The sequence below is a fragment of the Dermochelys coriacea genome, chromosome 1 (assembly GCF_009764565.3).
Source record: "Dermochelys coriacea isolate rDerCor1 chromosome 1, rDerCor1.pri.v4, whole genome shotgun sequence".
Taxonomy (NCBI): Eukaryota; Metazoa; Chordata; order Testudines; family Dermochelyidae; genus Dermochelys; species Dermochelys coriacea.
Window position 1 is genome coordinate 208,722,600 of NC_050068.2, and position 15,366 is coordinate 208,737,965.

Sequence of the window (15,366 nt, forward strand, 5' to 3'; positions counted from 1 at the left end):
CCTTTGCTTTATTTGTTCTGCATCACCTGCTGAAAAACTTTAGTGAAAGACATGATAGCAAGATTCAGTGACACTGACACAGTTCCCATGAAGCTTGAAGAGAGGAGCACAGCTTCACAAGTCATTCTGTAGCTCCCACTGGTGTTTGTTTGTTTATTAAAAGGGAAAGAGGTTTTAAAACGAAATCTCAATGAGAAGCTGTGTGCATTCCTCCTTCAGGAATGGGCTTTTCTCAAATTATGCCAGTTTATTTTTAAAAAAAAGACAGCTACATTTTGAGAGGAATGTTTTCCAGCTGCAACCCTGGATGCTGTAACTGACAAAAGTTGTTGGGGGACAGAGGGGAAGGCACAGAATATCACATGATAGTTCTTCCTGTCAACCCCCTCCAAGATGAGGCTGGAGCTGCGGGTTGAGGGAAGGAAGAAGACTTAGCTAGCATAGTTTAGAGTCCCACACACTTAAAGGATCTGTTCCACTCTGTGTTCACTCCAGTTCTCTAGTTTTCGCACAGTTTGGATCTGAATCCCTTTTTCTCTTGTGTGTGTGTGGGTGGATGCATACATGTACACGTGTCTGTGTATGTGTGTTTAGGGAATGGGTGTTCGTTTTTTGGAGAAAGGTTCTAAGTATTACAGAAAATTTCTCGACCTGGCTGAGAATTGCAGTAAAATCTTGGCAGGCCCAGCATTAGTAGGACAGATGTTTTCATGTTATATGTGCTCTCAGATACCTCCCCCTGCCTCTTCTTTAAAACTCCAGGCTACTCCCTTTGATGTGTAATACCTCCCCTATTTGATGTGTAAATATCTTTAAGGTATTTTAATTCCTCTTTACATCAGCAGAGAGTGTTATGAGTTCTACCCACAGCTGCAGCAATGTTACAATTTCTTGACCTTTCTTAAGTCAATGAGCCACAAGATTCAATAGTTCCCAACCTTTTCAGCGCACTGTCCAAATTCACCAAACTAAGACCTCGTCACTGCCCTCAATCTCCCATTCAGCTATGAACTGTGTCAAGCCTCATTCTTGCCACTGTGAGCAACTCAACCTCACTAAGCGGAGACATGAAGCAAGATTGCAACAGGAAAAAGGACCAACACTCATCATTAAGAGAGGAGACCAGGAAAACAGTTGCATTCCTGAAGTATCAGAACTGCTATGTGTGCCCTGACATGGGAATCTCTGATCTAAACAGGGATGGTGTTAGCTAACTTTCCCTAAACCTAATGTGAGATGAGAACATAGGAAATTACATATCAGATAAGATTAGTGTTCCTCTTAGTCCAACAAGATGTTCTGTCTCCCCACAGTCACCAGCCCAATGTTTACCCTATATATTATTATTAACTAAAATCTACATTCAAAGGATATTAAGGTTGCAAAGTCAAGCACTTAAAAGTTAGGAAATGCCAGAATTAAGATTGCCTGTACCATTGTAATTTGCCACCCTTGTGCGTACACATTATGATACAGTCTTTAGTTACAAGATCACACACTGTTTTTTCCAAAAATCACACACACACACACACGCACACACCATCGCCTCATTTAGGAAACTTGGGAACCAAAATTGTGTGGATCAACTGGGGGCATTGAGAATGACTTGTCCTGACAAATTTTCCATAAGACCAGAGGTAGAAGTGGCAAGAAAGGGAAGGCAAAGGTCAGATGGTCGGACCACAGAAGGCGGAAGGCATCACCCTGAGAGTGACATCCTAGGGCTCCTGTGTAGCAGTATATTTTGCACTTCCTGTATAAGGAGTGAACAGATCCCTGGTGGGTGTTCCCCACTGAGCAAAAATACTGCTCACTGTTGAGTTATTTAAAACTCACTCTTGATAGTAAATTGTCTGTTATGGGTGTCGATCAACATTTTTGAGTCCCTGGAAGATAAACTGCTGATAGGGTGATTTGATTCCTGATGCACCAGTTCCATAGGGTGACTGCTTCTGCACACAGAGGAATATATCTCACTGCTCCCTGTTTGTTAATATCAAGGACAGTTGTCATATTGTCCAACATTATGGGTATCTGGTGACGTTATATGAATGGGAGAAAGGCTTTGCAAGCCTCTCAGACCGCCTGCAATTCCAAAATGTTGATGGGCATCCTGGCTTTTCAGGGCATCTGAGTGCCCTGTGTCTATCCATGTAGGCTCCCCAGCCCAGGAGGGAGTCACCTGTGATGATCGTCCTGTCTGGTGAGGGGGAAAGGAAGGGAATGCCCACACATGCTTGATGGAGATTTTTCTACCACAGTAGATATGATATGCTTTTGTATTGCAAACACCGTTTGAAGCCATGCCTGCAGGTATCCAAGATGGAGTCTGGCAAATGGCAAAACACAAGAGCATGAAGCTATATGTCCCAGGATTGAAAGACAAGTTCTGATTGGGGCTCGAGGGTTGTGCATGACCTGATGTATGAAATCATCCATCACTTGGAATCTGTCCATGGGTAGATAAGCTCTTGCAAAGACTGAATCTAGAGACTGATGAAGTGTATAGTCTGTGTTGGAGTGAGGACAGACTTTTCCAAGTTTACACTGACCCCTAGGGAAGACAGGAGCTGAAGCATTAACTTGTAGACTTGTAGACTTCTTGATGTGTTTTGGCAATGAGAAGTCAGTTGTTGAGACAGTGGAAGACAGCGCAGTCCCCCTCACATGAAATGGCCAACTACTACCAAAAAGAAACCTTGGTAAAGACCCCGAGGGCAGCTGCAATGTCGAATGGGAGTACTCTGTGAAACTGAGACAATGTTCGCAAAAAGAAAAGGAGTACTTGTGGCACCTTAGAGACTAACAAATTTATTAGAGCATAAGCTTTCGTGAGCTACAGCTCACTTCATTGGATGCATTTATGATCTCTATGCATCCGATGAAGTGAGCTGTAGCTCACGAAAGTTTATGCTCTAATAAATTTGTTAGTCTCTAAGGTGCCACAAGTACTCCTTTTCTTTTTGCGAATACAGACTAACACGGCTGCTACTCTGAAACCTGAGACAATGTTGTGAATGAGGTGAATGTTCACCTGAAATTACGTGCCCTTCATATCGAGAGCTGTAAACAACATGTCCTTTCCCAGGGATGGGATTATAGATGCCAGTGTGACCATGCAAAATTTCAGCTTGCACATAAAGCAGACCTCTTGGCAGAAGGTGCACTCTTTTCTGAGTTCGGCCAATGTACACGGAGGTCCCCTGATGTGGGTCCAACCATGGCCTCATGGCTTTGTCCATGAGGTGATTTTTGAAACAAAGTTCCTGCCCCTCACAAGTTCAACTGGAGAAAGAGCAGATACTATGCTTTGCTGCAACACGCGCTTCCCTAAGGCAGTATAGGGATTGTTGCTGCTTACCAAGAAGGAGCATGGGCAAGAAGCAGAGATTTTGAACCTCGGGATTCTGGGCATAATTGAATACCCATAATGAGGTGGGAGTTCCCTGGGATGGGGAATCTATTTAACTATATAACTTAGCTAAAACTGTAGAGTAAAAAATTCTAAATTATTAGGTGGATATAGATAGATATAGATACGGATACAGATATATAGATGAAGGTCCAGATGCTGGAGGTTCCAAGTCTGGCCATCAGGCAATAAGAAGGAACTGGAGAGGCAGTCAGTCCACTCTGCTATTTATGTCCTCAGTTGGATGCATGAGGAGAGCAAAGATGCACACATGAACCAACAAATGCTACCTTCAAGAATTCTGACTCTGGGTACATTGAGGCTATGCATACCCACAGAAGTATACATATAGGGACCAGCACTCAAAGAAGAATCCCAAGTTCCATTACAGGTGCTGGAGAGCAGTGTGCTCTAGCGTTCAGAAACCCTTCTGCTTCTGCTTCCCTCTGAGCCTGACCTCTGCTGCCCCTATTTCCTCCAGCCTGTTCCTGCCCCAGTCCTGTCTCTTCCCTTGTCCCCTGCTCTCAGTTCCATTCCCCTCTGACCCCCAGACTCATTGACCAAGTCTCCTTGCCCAGGCAGTCCCAGCCTCACATATTCCCCACCCTGGGCTCCTCATTCAGTCTCAGTCTTTCCCTCCAGAGTCCTGCTCCCTGCCACTTCCCCAGGAGACTGGAGTCTCCTCCCTAGATTCCTTGTCCCAGTTTCCTTGTCCAGTTTTTCCAGGCTTGGGTTCCTCATCTCAGTCTCCTTCATGATCAGGATCTAAATCCAGGTCCCCACCCTAAATTCCTTTGCCCATCCAGTCCCAGTCTCTTCTTACTGAATTCTCATCTAACCTCAGTCTCCTTTCCCCCTACTGACTCTTCCCCTTCCATCCCTGTTTTTCCCGCACACCTGGCTCCCAGTCCCAGCTTCCTTGCACAGTCAATCCCAGTCTTCCCACACACTGCCAGGTCCCACTCCCAGTCTCCCTCTCAGACTCCTTTTCTCAATCTACTCCCTCCACTGTCCCCCAGGCCCCAAGTTCAGTTCTTGTCTCTTTTGCATTCAAATCAGGCTGTTTCCTCCCTCTTACTGTCTGGGTGTCAGCAGAAGGAGCTCTGAAAGCACCAGAGAGACAATCTCCCTGTTCTCAGTTCTACTACCCAGCTCCAAGGAGGCCTACAGCAGCTAGGAGCAGCAATTACAGGGAAAGCCCTGTTCAGCCCCTGAAGTCTTTGGCTAGAGCATACTCAGAGCAAATGGAATCTTCAAAGATTTTAGCTGCCAGACTCTAACAAGTCTCTACTCTTATAATGACATGTGTTCAGCAACGTTAATTATAGGCAGTGTTGTCCGCACCATTCATAATAACTGTGGATGGAATCCTACTTAGTTCTTGGCCTGAGTAATAACTTGTAATAATGAATTTCACAGATAAATAATGCATTGTATAAAATGTATTTCCTTTATAGGTTTTTAATTTATTGCCTTTCCATTTCATTGAATATCCCTTATTATGTTTTAGTGCTGGTGAAATACTGTTCTGTCAAGCATTCTACAATTGAAAAATGCAATTTCATTGAAAATCAAAGTATTTCACAGGGATATTTTGATGAAATTTTTAACTGGAAAAAGTCAAAACATTTTATTTTGACTTTCTTATTTTGTTTTGATAACACTGAAACATTTTGATAGGTAAAAAATGTTTTGTTTCAATTTTCCCATTTTGATTAATTTTGTTTTGATTTTATAGGAAAATATTAATGTTAATATTTGTCTACATTGTATAATTTTATACTATAGCTACTATTTTAATATAAGGGTCTAAACAAAATGAACTGACATGATTGAAATGAAATACTGCAGTGGTTCCAAATCAAAACCTTTTGGAATTTTTGTTCTGCAGGAAATTTTGTAGTTTTGGTTTGTCATTCCAATTCTGAACAGTTTCATTCCCCCAGCGTTTTGGAATTTCCCACTGAATGGAAATTCTGGTTTCTGACCAACTCTAAGTATGACAAAGAGTAGGTAGAACCACTTAGTCTACTCTCTCTCTGTGATATTTATTATTTTGCATGCCTCCATCATGTCTCTTCTAATTTGTCTTTCTAAATTTACAGTCCCAAACTTTTTAGTCTGTCTTCATATAAAAGTCTCTCCATGCCGCTAACAATTTTTATCATCTATTTTTGAAAAACTCAACAATATTTTGCTATATCTTTATTAATTATGGAAAGCCCTATATATATTATGGTACTATGAAAGTAGTAAATAATAGTTATAAATGACTTGAAAGAGAGAGCAAAGACCACAGCAATTAAATCAGCAGATAATACTAAATTGAGAAAAGTGCAAACTTCAGAGAGAATAGAAAAATTAAACAACAGTATCTAAAGAGGTTTGATACATGACTAGATAATAAAAAAAATAAGAATTAACTTGGAAAAACCCAGTACTAATAAAGGTCATGAAAAATAATATGAAGCACATATGCACTTTGGGGCATAACGTCATGAAGCAGGGAAATGATATCTATCTCTCTTTATAGGGATCTTGTGTAACAATGCCTAAAACATTGCATTGAGTTCTGGACACAAGTTACCTGGAAAATACTGACAAACTGAAATACATTCACTGAAAAGCAACAAAATGGAAGAACTGACTTGTGAGGAGAAATGTTTAATCTGGTTCTTGTGTTTTCTACTGATGCCAGCAGTATAGAGTGGGTGTGTTTAAGCAAAGTAAAACAGCCATTCCAAAGTTCTTTGGTAACTAGTTTACAGCAAGTATCAGAGGGGTAGCCGTGTTAGTCTGTATCCCCAAAAACAGCGAGGAGTCTGGTGGCACCTTAAAGACTAACAGATTTACAGCAACTTTCTTCTGCTGTAAAACTGAATTACCCAACAAAGTGCTTTCCTGGGACTTAAAAAGGGGAGTGTAAGGGGTACAAGGAGAAAATGAGCTTAACAGAAGGAAAGATAAATGAGATCTTCTTACCTGTTCCTCCCAGAATCTCTGAATCCTTTAGCAAAAGGGTTTCGATCAATTTTTAATCGAGTGATCTGCAAAGGAAGGAACTGAGAATTGGGAGTTGTTTTAAGATTTTTATTTTGAGAGCAATGAAATTACCCTTAATGACCTAATATATGCTGTCTCTATTCATCCAACATGTTTTTTTATTTTCTACTTACTAACTTCCCAAACAATGCTAAGGAGAAAAGGCAACAGCAAAGCACAGAGCACAGCCTCCAGACATTAGGCAGGACTGCAAAACCCAAGATGGTCCCAACCAGAAGAGGGCTATTGTTAGCTCTGCTTCCTGGTGGTTGGTGATTCATAACTACTCAAAGTTGGGTTAGTTAGTTTCCCTGGCCATTCTGATAGCAACAGTCCTGTTTGTGTTTGATAATTGTTTCAGGATAGAGATATCTTGGGGTTGCAGAGTATATACATATAATAAATCAACAGCACCCCAGAGCCAAACATGGCCACAATAGAATTACTGCTGCTGAATATGGCTCTTTGATCCACAGTCAACCTTGAATAACTCCATTCCACCAATTTCAATAATAGGGATGAAACTGACTTTTTCATTGTGCAAAATTAGGCTGTAAATCTCACAAGAATAGGCTGTGATTTCTGCCACCCTCTCCTGAGGGTCACTGCCTACTGTACAGTATTTTGAGCATTTCCCATCTTGGCTGAAAATGAAAATGTCAGTGTCAGAAACTTACCTGCACATTTCAGACCTTAGAAAAAGCTTTGGTGTGAGTTCAAGTGTCAGATGGTGAAGGTTCAAGGGGATGAGGTACAGCTGGTTTCTAACCCAGTCCTCTGGTCCCTACCTCAAAGCCATTAATCAGAATCTTTTAGAAATTATTCAAGTTTGTGTCCCACTTTAGGACATTATTGTTACTTATATACTGTTATAATGTACATGGCACTGTACAATAGATTGGAGGAGTCAAAGATCAGAGACCTAGCCCCCTAGCACTGAAAGCACCCCTGTATTCACACACTATAATTCATGTAATAACCTTTGTGTAAAATATGCCTTGTGAAGCATCATTTAAAAACTAGGAATACACCGATAATCAAAATTCTTGTGTAATGTATGTATGAAATGCATATTAAGAGTTATAAACATAAGCTGAAATTATTACTACAGTGTGTTTACCAGATAAGTCTGGGTAGTGGGTATGCCGATTTCTCAAAGACAAAGAACAAGCTGATGCCTCTAGCCCGGTGTCATCAAAGGTGATTGTCAATCACCTGTCAAGTGGCCATTCCTTGGCAACGAAAGGGGGGAAGGAACAGATTGATGTGCATTTTAGCAATCAACAACATGGATCCTCTTTCACCCCAAGACTCCATGTCTCCATCCTCACAGTGGAGTGAGCTTTATCTAGGGGTAACCTCAGGAAAATGAATTTCAAAAGGTGACTGGATTACAAAAGTGAGGGGCAAAACACCCCCATCTTATCTCTCTCTTTCACCTAACAAGACAAAGGAACCAGCCTTTTGATTTTTGGGGGAGAGCCTGAAATGAGAATTTGATCAACCATGTTGCTGGGAGCCTGTGGTAAGGATTTTACCTTGAACCAAGTGTAGCTTAAGTTTGAACTACAAGAAATGTTTTACCTTTATTTTTGTAACCATTTCTAACTTTAATACCTTATACTTCTACTCACATGAAACCTATCTCTTTGTAGTTAAATAAATTTGTTTTATTTTTAATATGAACTAATCCAGTGCTGTGTTTAAACCCAACTGTTTGGTAACTCCAGTTAAAGTAGCAAATTGTTGAATATTGACCCTTTATGGGAGCAATGGACCTTTAATATATGAACAGTCAGGAGAGGGCTGGACACTGCAGAACACATGTTTTTGGGGGAAATCTAGGAATGGGAGTGTGTTGGGGTCACCCAGCAAGTAGTAACCAAGGCTGGTGGAAGCCAGAGTGTGACTGGAATGTTGCTGACAGGTTGCTGGGTCAGGGCTGCAGCTATACACAGACACTCAGGGTGTGACCTGCATGCTGGTAGGCTGTTTGTCAGCAACCCTGATTGGGAGCTACAACAGCAAAGCACTGTGAGGCACCGCAGGTTTCATGGCAAGAAGTGACAGAACCCTCACTGGATTGGATTGCACCCCGCAATGTGACACACCCAAAAGGTTCAAAATCAAAAGTGAATAAAATAAAAAATAAAACAGTATATATCCTTAAATTGTAAGGCCAGAAGGACTCATTATGAGAATCTAATCTGACTTCCTGCATAGCACGGAGCATAGAACCTCACCCAGAAAAAAAGCCAAAAGTCCAACAATTATTAATTGTTGGGCTAGGGCCTGCCTGGGATTTGAATCAATGATCTCTCTCAGCATAAGTGAGAAGCAGACCCATAAGCCACCAATGTACCCTAAAACTGGATAGGAACTGAACCTATCACCTCCTATACCCCAAGGCACTATCTTAGGGTGACCATACATCCTGTTTCAGCTGAGAAAGTCCCCTTTTAAACCCTGTCCCTGACATCCCAATTTTTTTTGCTGAATGGGGTATTTTTCCCTTTTGCTCTTGCCAAAAAAGTGGTGTGTGCCCTGCTAAAAGGGTTCAGAGGAATATTCGGGCGAGGGGGAGGAGGGGCAAGCGATGACACCAGCTCCGCATGGCAGGGTTTGGCCAAGCAGATCGGGCCAGCCCCACGCAGAGGTGGAGGGTCTCAGATGATCAGCTGGGATCAGCTCCTCGCTGTGTCCCATTTTCACTTTGAGAAATAGGATCATCTTACACTATATTAACCCTACATTAACCAGTCCACCTCTACTGACACTTACCATCTAAACAGAGTGACTGTGGATATGGCATCAATCTGTCTAATTTATCCAGGATCCTACACCACACACATCACCTTGCAGCTAGAAGGCTTCAAAGAAGGAGTGGGATTTGAGGAGGGATTTGGGAATGAAAGGAAAATATCCTATATTATAATGGGAAACCTCATATTCTGAAATTTTCTCCCGGCCTCCGCTTCCCTTTTTTAGATTTCCCAACAAACACAATTTTCAGATGGAATGAAAATTTGCCAAGGTTGTAAGTTCTTTACAGAACAGAGTGTGTCCCTGTGTTCTCTAAAGTTCTATGGTGCTGTTTAAACATTTTTAATAATGAATTAATTAAATGTGACAAACTCTTTTGAATTGTGTTGGCAGGATATTGTCACTTATTTCAATGTTGTTTACTTTAACATATAAATCTGACTATATTTCATTGAAAAGAGAAGTGATTCCTAAAGATTGAGGTTACAATGTTATTATCTGCAAAATAGCTAAGATGAGAAATGTCTTTTCATTACCATTCCTGATTTAAGACAAATTCTTTCATCCCTGCAATCTGTAGCAGCAAACTGCAGACCATATTTTCCTTTCAAGTCAGGCAACATTATCAGATTTTTACTTTCAAGCTAGTTCATGTTATCATTCTAGTTTATGATGCTTGTTTATGATATATAACTAGACCATCATGGTATTGGCACACTGCATAGGACTTTGTCTGTTATGACATCTTACCTCACATGGTTGTGATTGTTTTCATGCAAAGATGGTGAACGGAGGATCCTTTCAATGAGTTGAGGATCCAAATTAACACTTTCCTAAGCATGCAAAGTATAAGAAGTGCTCTCCAAAATCAAAGCATTTGAGAACCACTGTTCTACCGACCCTGGTTCTGTGCCCAGCAAGTGCCCCCTCTCTGTGGCTTTCAGACTTCCCTGGACATTCAGGAACTGAGCTCACATTCAACTCATATTCAATTCTACCCAGCTTCCCAGAATCAGGACAACTGCTCCAAGCCCCTTTAAAGTTGTGTGACATAATATGTCCTCAGAACCAAAATGGTAGTGGCAGTTAATGTCATTTTCATCTCCTTCCCTGCACCAGCTGACCCTCCTGCACCTTGGGAGTATTCACTCTGATGAGGGCAAGCATTAGCACTGACACCTGCTCTCTCTTGGGATTTCCACTTGGGAAGGGTAGCTTTAATTTACAGCTGGGACACCATAGGGATCAGCACATTACCCTACTGACCTGACCTCACCTCCTCTCCAGACAGTAATCCCCGCTTTGGGGCTCGGTAAAGACTTGATTGAAACCACTCTCCACTTTCTGCCTTATGGGCCATGTGCTTGAGCTGCTGGTAGAAACTGCCGCTGAATCCATCCCTATTAAGGTAAAGTCTTTAGAAAGCAAAGTTGCCATCGGTATGGGATTTTTGAACCAGCTGTCTCTTTGTCCTTTTACCTCTGGACAATTGGGCTCTTCTCTTTAAACACAACCCACAGTTCTCAGGCACTGATTCAGACCAGAGTTCTGTAGTTTCAGAAAGAGGACCAATTTTTTTCTACAAGCCATGGAAGAATGAAAGAGTGAACCAGACTTTTGTCAGGGTATGTTTTAGGTAACACAGAACTGGCCAATCTACTCCAAAACTTCCTGTCTTGGTTAAAATCTCAATTGCTTGCATTGTCTTATTTTCCTTTCGGTCTCAAGAAATTCATATCCTGTCAAAACATCTTTTTGAAGTCATTACTAATTAGAACAGGTATGGAATCCTATATAAATAATTTATAATAATTTCCTTAGTGCATCTAGAATGCTTATTTACTCAGGTGAATAAACACAGCTCTCCATGGTAAGTTCTCTGGGGCAGGAACCGTCTGCTTCAGTATTGGTACAGCTCCTGGTTCATGACTACTGTATGGCTACTGCAACACAAATAAATAATATGGGCTAAGATGCCATTTCAGGATGTTTAAAAGTCTGGGTCAAGGAACACAGTTAGTCCATAATCAAAGCATTATCTGTTCCAGGAATAACTAGTTCTCCAGATCATAATTTCATCATAGCAATGCCCTTTTCTGAAGGTATACTGAGTTAATGTACGTACCTTCCTGTGGAAAGTGACCAGGTCCTGAAATACTTGTACTTGTAGTGTACTTGTAAGTAAAGTATTAAGCCATTAAGAGCTGCTATGCATAGTGGCCCCTTTCTCTCATCTATGACTTTGTTTTCACTGCCAAAAACTGGTGTGTTTTACCATGGGATAGCTATGAGTATGTCTACACTATAAAGAAAAACTCACAGCACTGAGTCTCAGACCCTGGGTGAATTGACTTGGGCTCATGCAGGGCTAAAAATAGCAGTCTAGATGTTCTGGCTCAAGCTGGAGTCCAGGATCTGAGACTCGGTGTGGGTGAGGGTCTAGCCTGAGCAGCAATGTCTACACTGCTATTTTTAGCCCCACAGCCCAAGCTCCCTGAGCCTGAGTCAATTGACCTGTGCTCTGAGACTCTGCGCCATGGGTTTTTCTTTGCAGTGTAGACTTACCCCTAAGATGTGTTAGCTTTACCCACTGTAAAATCCTAGTGTTTTTTACTACGTAGTAGGCAGGTGAGGTCAACAGTATCCTCCTTCCCCCTACCCACAATGATTGACCTCCCTTAGCTACCTCAGAGTAAAACTACAATGCCCTGTGTCTACCTAGGATTTTGAAGCAGGATAGCTAGCCATCTTTTTTTGCAATGACAACATAGTTTAACTGCCCATAAAGTGCATCTTCTCTGTTAGCTAGCTTTCTCAGAGATTTAGTCTCACAGAGACACAGAACATGCTACTATTTTTGTAAACACAGGGGAAAACACTGCAGGTGAAGGAGCTGATGGGTGCCAGGGACACACACTGCTTTACCTGCTGGTTTTGATAGGCTGTCACTGTGGTGAAGACAGTTTCAGGGAAGTTGAAAGTTTTCACTCCATCACCTGCAGGGACTGGTTTTGTAGGAGACAGATCACTGCTGAAGTCCTTGCGGATCACATGAACTCGAGGCTGGTACTTGTGCATTGAATGTAGAATTATCTTTAAATAAAGAAGAGGGGGGAAATTATTTGCCTTCAAGTCTCCTATGCTCGGCCCATAATGACTACATGGGGATGGGGGCAGGCTAACAAATCCCAAGACTTAGCCTATTGTGATACAACTGCACAGTTTTTACACTTGTCTGATAACTGAGTGAGATTCAGCCAGTGATCCCTCCGTGGCGTGTGTATATGTGCAACCACCCCAACAAAACTGAGCTCCTATCCAAAGGGAGCCCTGGGACTGGAGAACAAGGGTTTATACATTGATGTGGTTAGGCAGTGTCCCAGAGTGCAAGCAATGGGGCTGTGCAAGAGGCCTTTCTAGCTTGTGTGTGGAATGGTTGCATCCCTGGGCTTGGAGCAGCAGAGCTGAGAAATGTTATATCTCCCTGGGACACGGTGGGGCGGGGCTGGGGCAAGGGCTTTGGGATTAGCTTCTGACTTACGTGGCCTTGATCATCAAGTTCATTGTTGGTCAGCTTGAGTTTGTCAAAACTGACAACCTGCCTCATCCAGGTGTCACCAGAAGCCAACGAGTCGGGATGGATATATACCCTGGGAGGCACTGGGGAGTCGGCGTTGCCTGCCACCATCCACTTGGAGCTGTGATACACGTACCTGAGAGAGACGGGTGAATCTTTACGGCTAAGGAACCCAAGAGCCAGTGAAGAAGGAACATTGCCAGAGCTCCTCTTCCCCACCACCCTGCCATACACATGCCAAGGTCTCATGCACAGATAGGGGGAATGTGCTTTACTGCAACCTTTCACCTTGCAAACGCAAACCAGATAATTGAACTGAACGCGTGGCCGAGGGATTCCTTATTAAAATCACCTTCCCAGTTCCTTTCAGCTATAAAGCTCTGCCATATGTGCTGTCCCAGCTCCTTAACCCTCTCTGTGCTGGAACACAAGCCTGTGAAAATATTGCTGAACACTTCATTATTTCTAAAAGACAGACCTGTGGGGGTGGGACCTCTCACACTGGGTTGTTCAGCATGTACATTCAGGATGGATTGATTTGACTCAAAGTGATTTAAATCACTGATTTTAAACATGTTTTAAATCAGCAAGCAAGAATTCCTGATTTAAATCATCTATTTTAATCTTGTTTTGCAGTTAGACTTTGTAGTTCTTTTCTTAAAGAGAAGATGATTCTCACTGGTTGGTAACCATTAAAACATGTTGATATGCAACTAAATATAGCCTTCACCCTAAATTGGATACTTCTTTTTGCTACCAGGGGATAAACTGTATCTACACACATTTATTTAAGCAATCATATAGCGTCACATATGTTTATTCAGAGTCTTAATTTTTACATTTTTATTTTATTATTTCTTATTTATTAGATGATGACAATTTTTTTTCTTTTGATTTGTGTCAACTCTGCTTGGATGGAAATTCAAATGCCTGAGAGCATCAGTGCCTGTGTCACCTGCTACTCCAGTGCTGCATCCGAAATACAGATCTGCAAATAGCTCAGTCCTGATCTGCAGCACTCCCTGCTATTTCAGTCACAGGTTGCCCATCCCATGACTCTCTTGGTGAGTGATTGCTAATCCTGGTTAATTGTGAAATGCACACAGACCAATAGAGACTAGAAAGAGAAAAAATGATTATTACTTGAATCAGAAGGCAGGGTTTGAATCCTGGTCTCCAGAAATGCAAGGGAGGGAATGTATTAATCCCCTGACTCAGTGAGACCCTCAGTACGATGGATCAGATACTCAGATGGTTTATATCAGCATAGCACTACTGATGTCAATGAAGCAATGTTGATTTACACCAGCTGGGGAATCTGATCCAATCTCTCTCTGATTGAAGCATGGACCTTTACACTTGTGTATAGTGGTGAATGTTTTCCCCAGCCTCTCATTCTTTTGGTATTCTGAGTCTAGCTCTCATGGCGTTCCTCATAGTGCCGTTGAAAGTCTTACCTGTATCTCTTGTTATCCACAGGCACAATGTCCATGGCTATGTAATACTGTTGGTGAGGGTCTAAGCCTGTAATTTTCACTCTCATGGCTGGAAACATTCTCCTAGAAAAATAAAATTAGAAATGAAGAAGAAAATGGTGAATGCAGGAATTATTAGAAAAGCTTGGGAGACTCGTTGGGATCTTGTTTGACAAGAGGAGCAACCATAAGAATATTGCTGCATGAACGTCCTTTTGTAATGCAGGTCCTTCTTGTAGGACTGACTTATGGGTGGTTATATGACATCAGCTTGGTAAGGGTGCTATAGTTGTTACCTTGGTAGATTGCCAGATACCTTCTTCTGTTCTAGTTTCCTAGTGCATAGTTCTTCCATAGCTACTTCAGGGTTAATTGTCTTTGACTCACCCATCTTGTTAGAGATTGGCACCTAGATTTTTGTCCTTCTGCTTGTGAGTCTTTGAACTGGTAATGCTAATAAAGTATTGTGAGTCATGCTTCAACAGTCCAAAAATACTAAATCTTGAATCCACCAAGGCTGTTTTTATCAAGTTATTTTCTATTTGTACTGACTTTTCTGTTGAGCCCCTACTATCCAGAGTTAAATGAGTTGACATGATGTGCTTGAACTGATATATCAAAAAGTATTGCTGAAATGAGCCCCTCATGAATTGTGAGCCATTACTAACTCAGCTAGAATCCCCTGGAAAGCAACTGTGATTTAAAATGAGTTACTACATTGCTTTTCAATGTGTTGTGCAACAACTTACAAAAAATTAAATATTGGTCCACTGATAAGAGACAATCTTTCCTTTCTAATTCAAATAGGTTTGGCAATGAGGAATCTCCTGTGGTTTCAGGGATTGTTTTGCATTCTGTTCCCAAAATGAGCTACAAATTTCTCACTTGGATACTTTACCTTCAGTGACAACATTCATAGCTGGCCAGAAGCAGACGTCACAGACTCTCTTCTGACACTTTTCAGTACCCAGATGGGCACTGTGGATTATGCTTAGCATTTTTTACTTCACGCTGTAGCATGTTGTGACACCAAGCCCTTGTAAAGAATCTGGTTATATGAAGCAATGTCATCTATATAGCCCCAGAAAGGTTTTTAT

The 15,366-nt window shown here is 41.7% G+C and overlaps 1 protein-coding gene across 1 annotated transcript in view; it reads right to left on the bottom strand.

The window, feature by feature from the left end:
• The window catches only part of TBX15 (T-box transcription factor 15), a 48,108-nt gene that overhangs the window by 25,001 nt on the left and 7,741 nt on the right, over positions 1 to 15,366 (bottom strand). Inside the window, exons 3-6 of the mRNA XM_043505951.1 lie at positions 14,252 to 14,353; positions 12,759 to 12,930; positions 12,143 to 12,310; positions 6,395 to 6,459 (exon numbers count right to left, since the gene is read on the bottom strand). Of these exons, the coding sequence (XP_043361886.1) occupies positions 6,395 to 6,459; positions 12,143 to 12,310; positions 12,759 to 12,930; positions 14,252 to 14,353 (507 nt within the window). The remainder of the gene's footprint in view (positions 1 to 6,394; positions 6,460 to 12,142; positions 12,311 to 12,758; positions 12,931 to 14,251; positions 14,354 to 15,366) is intronic.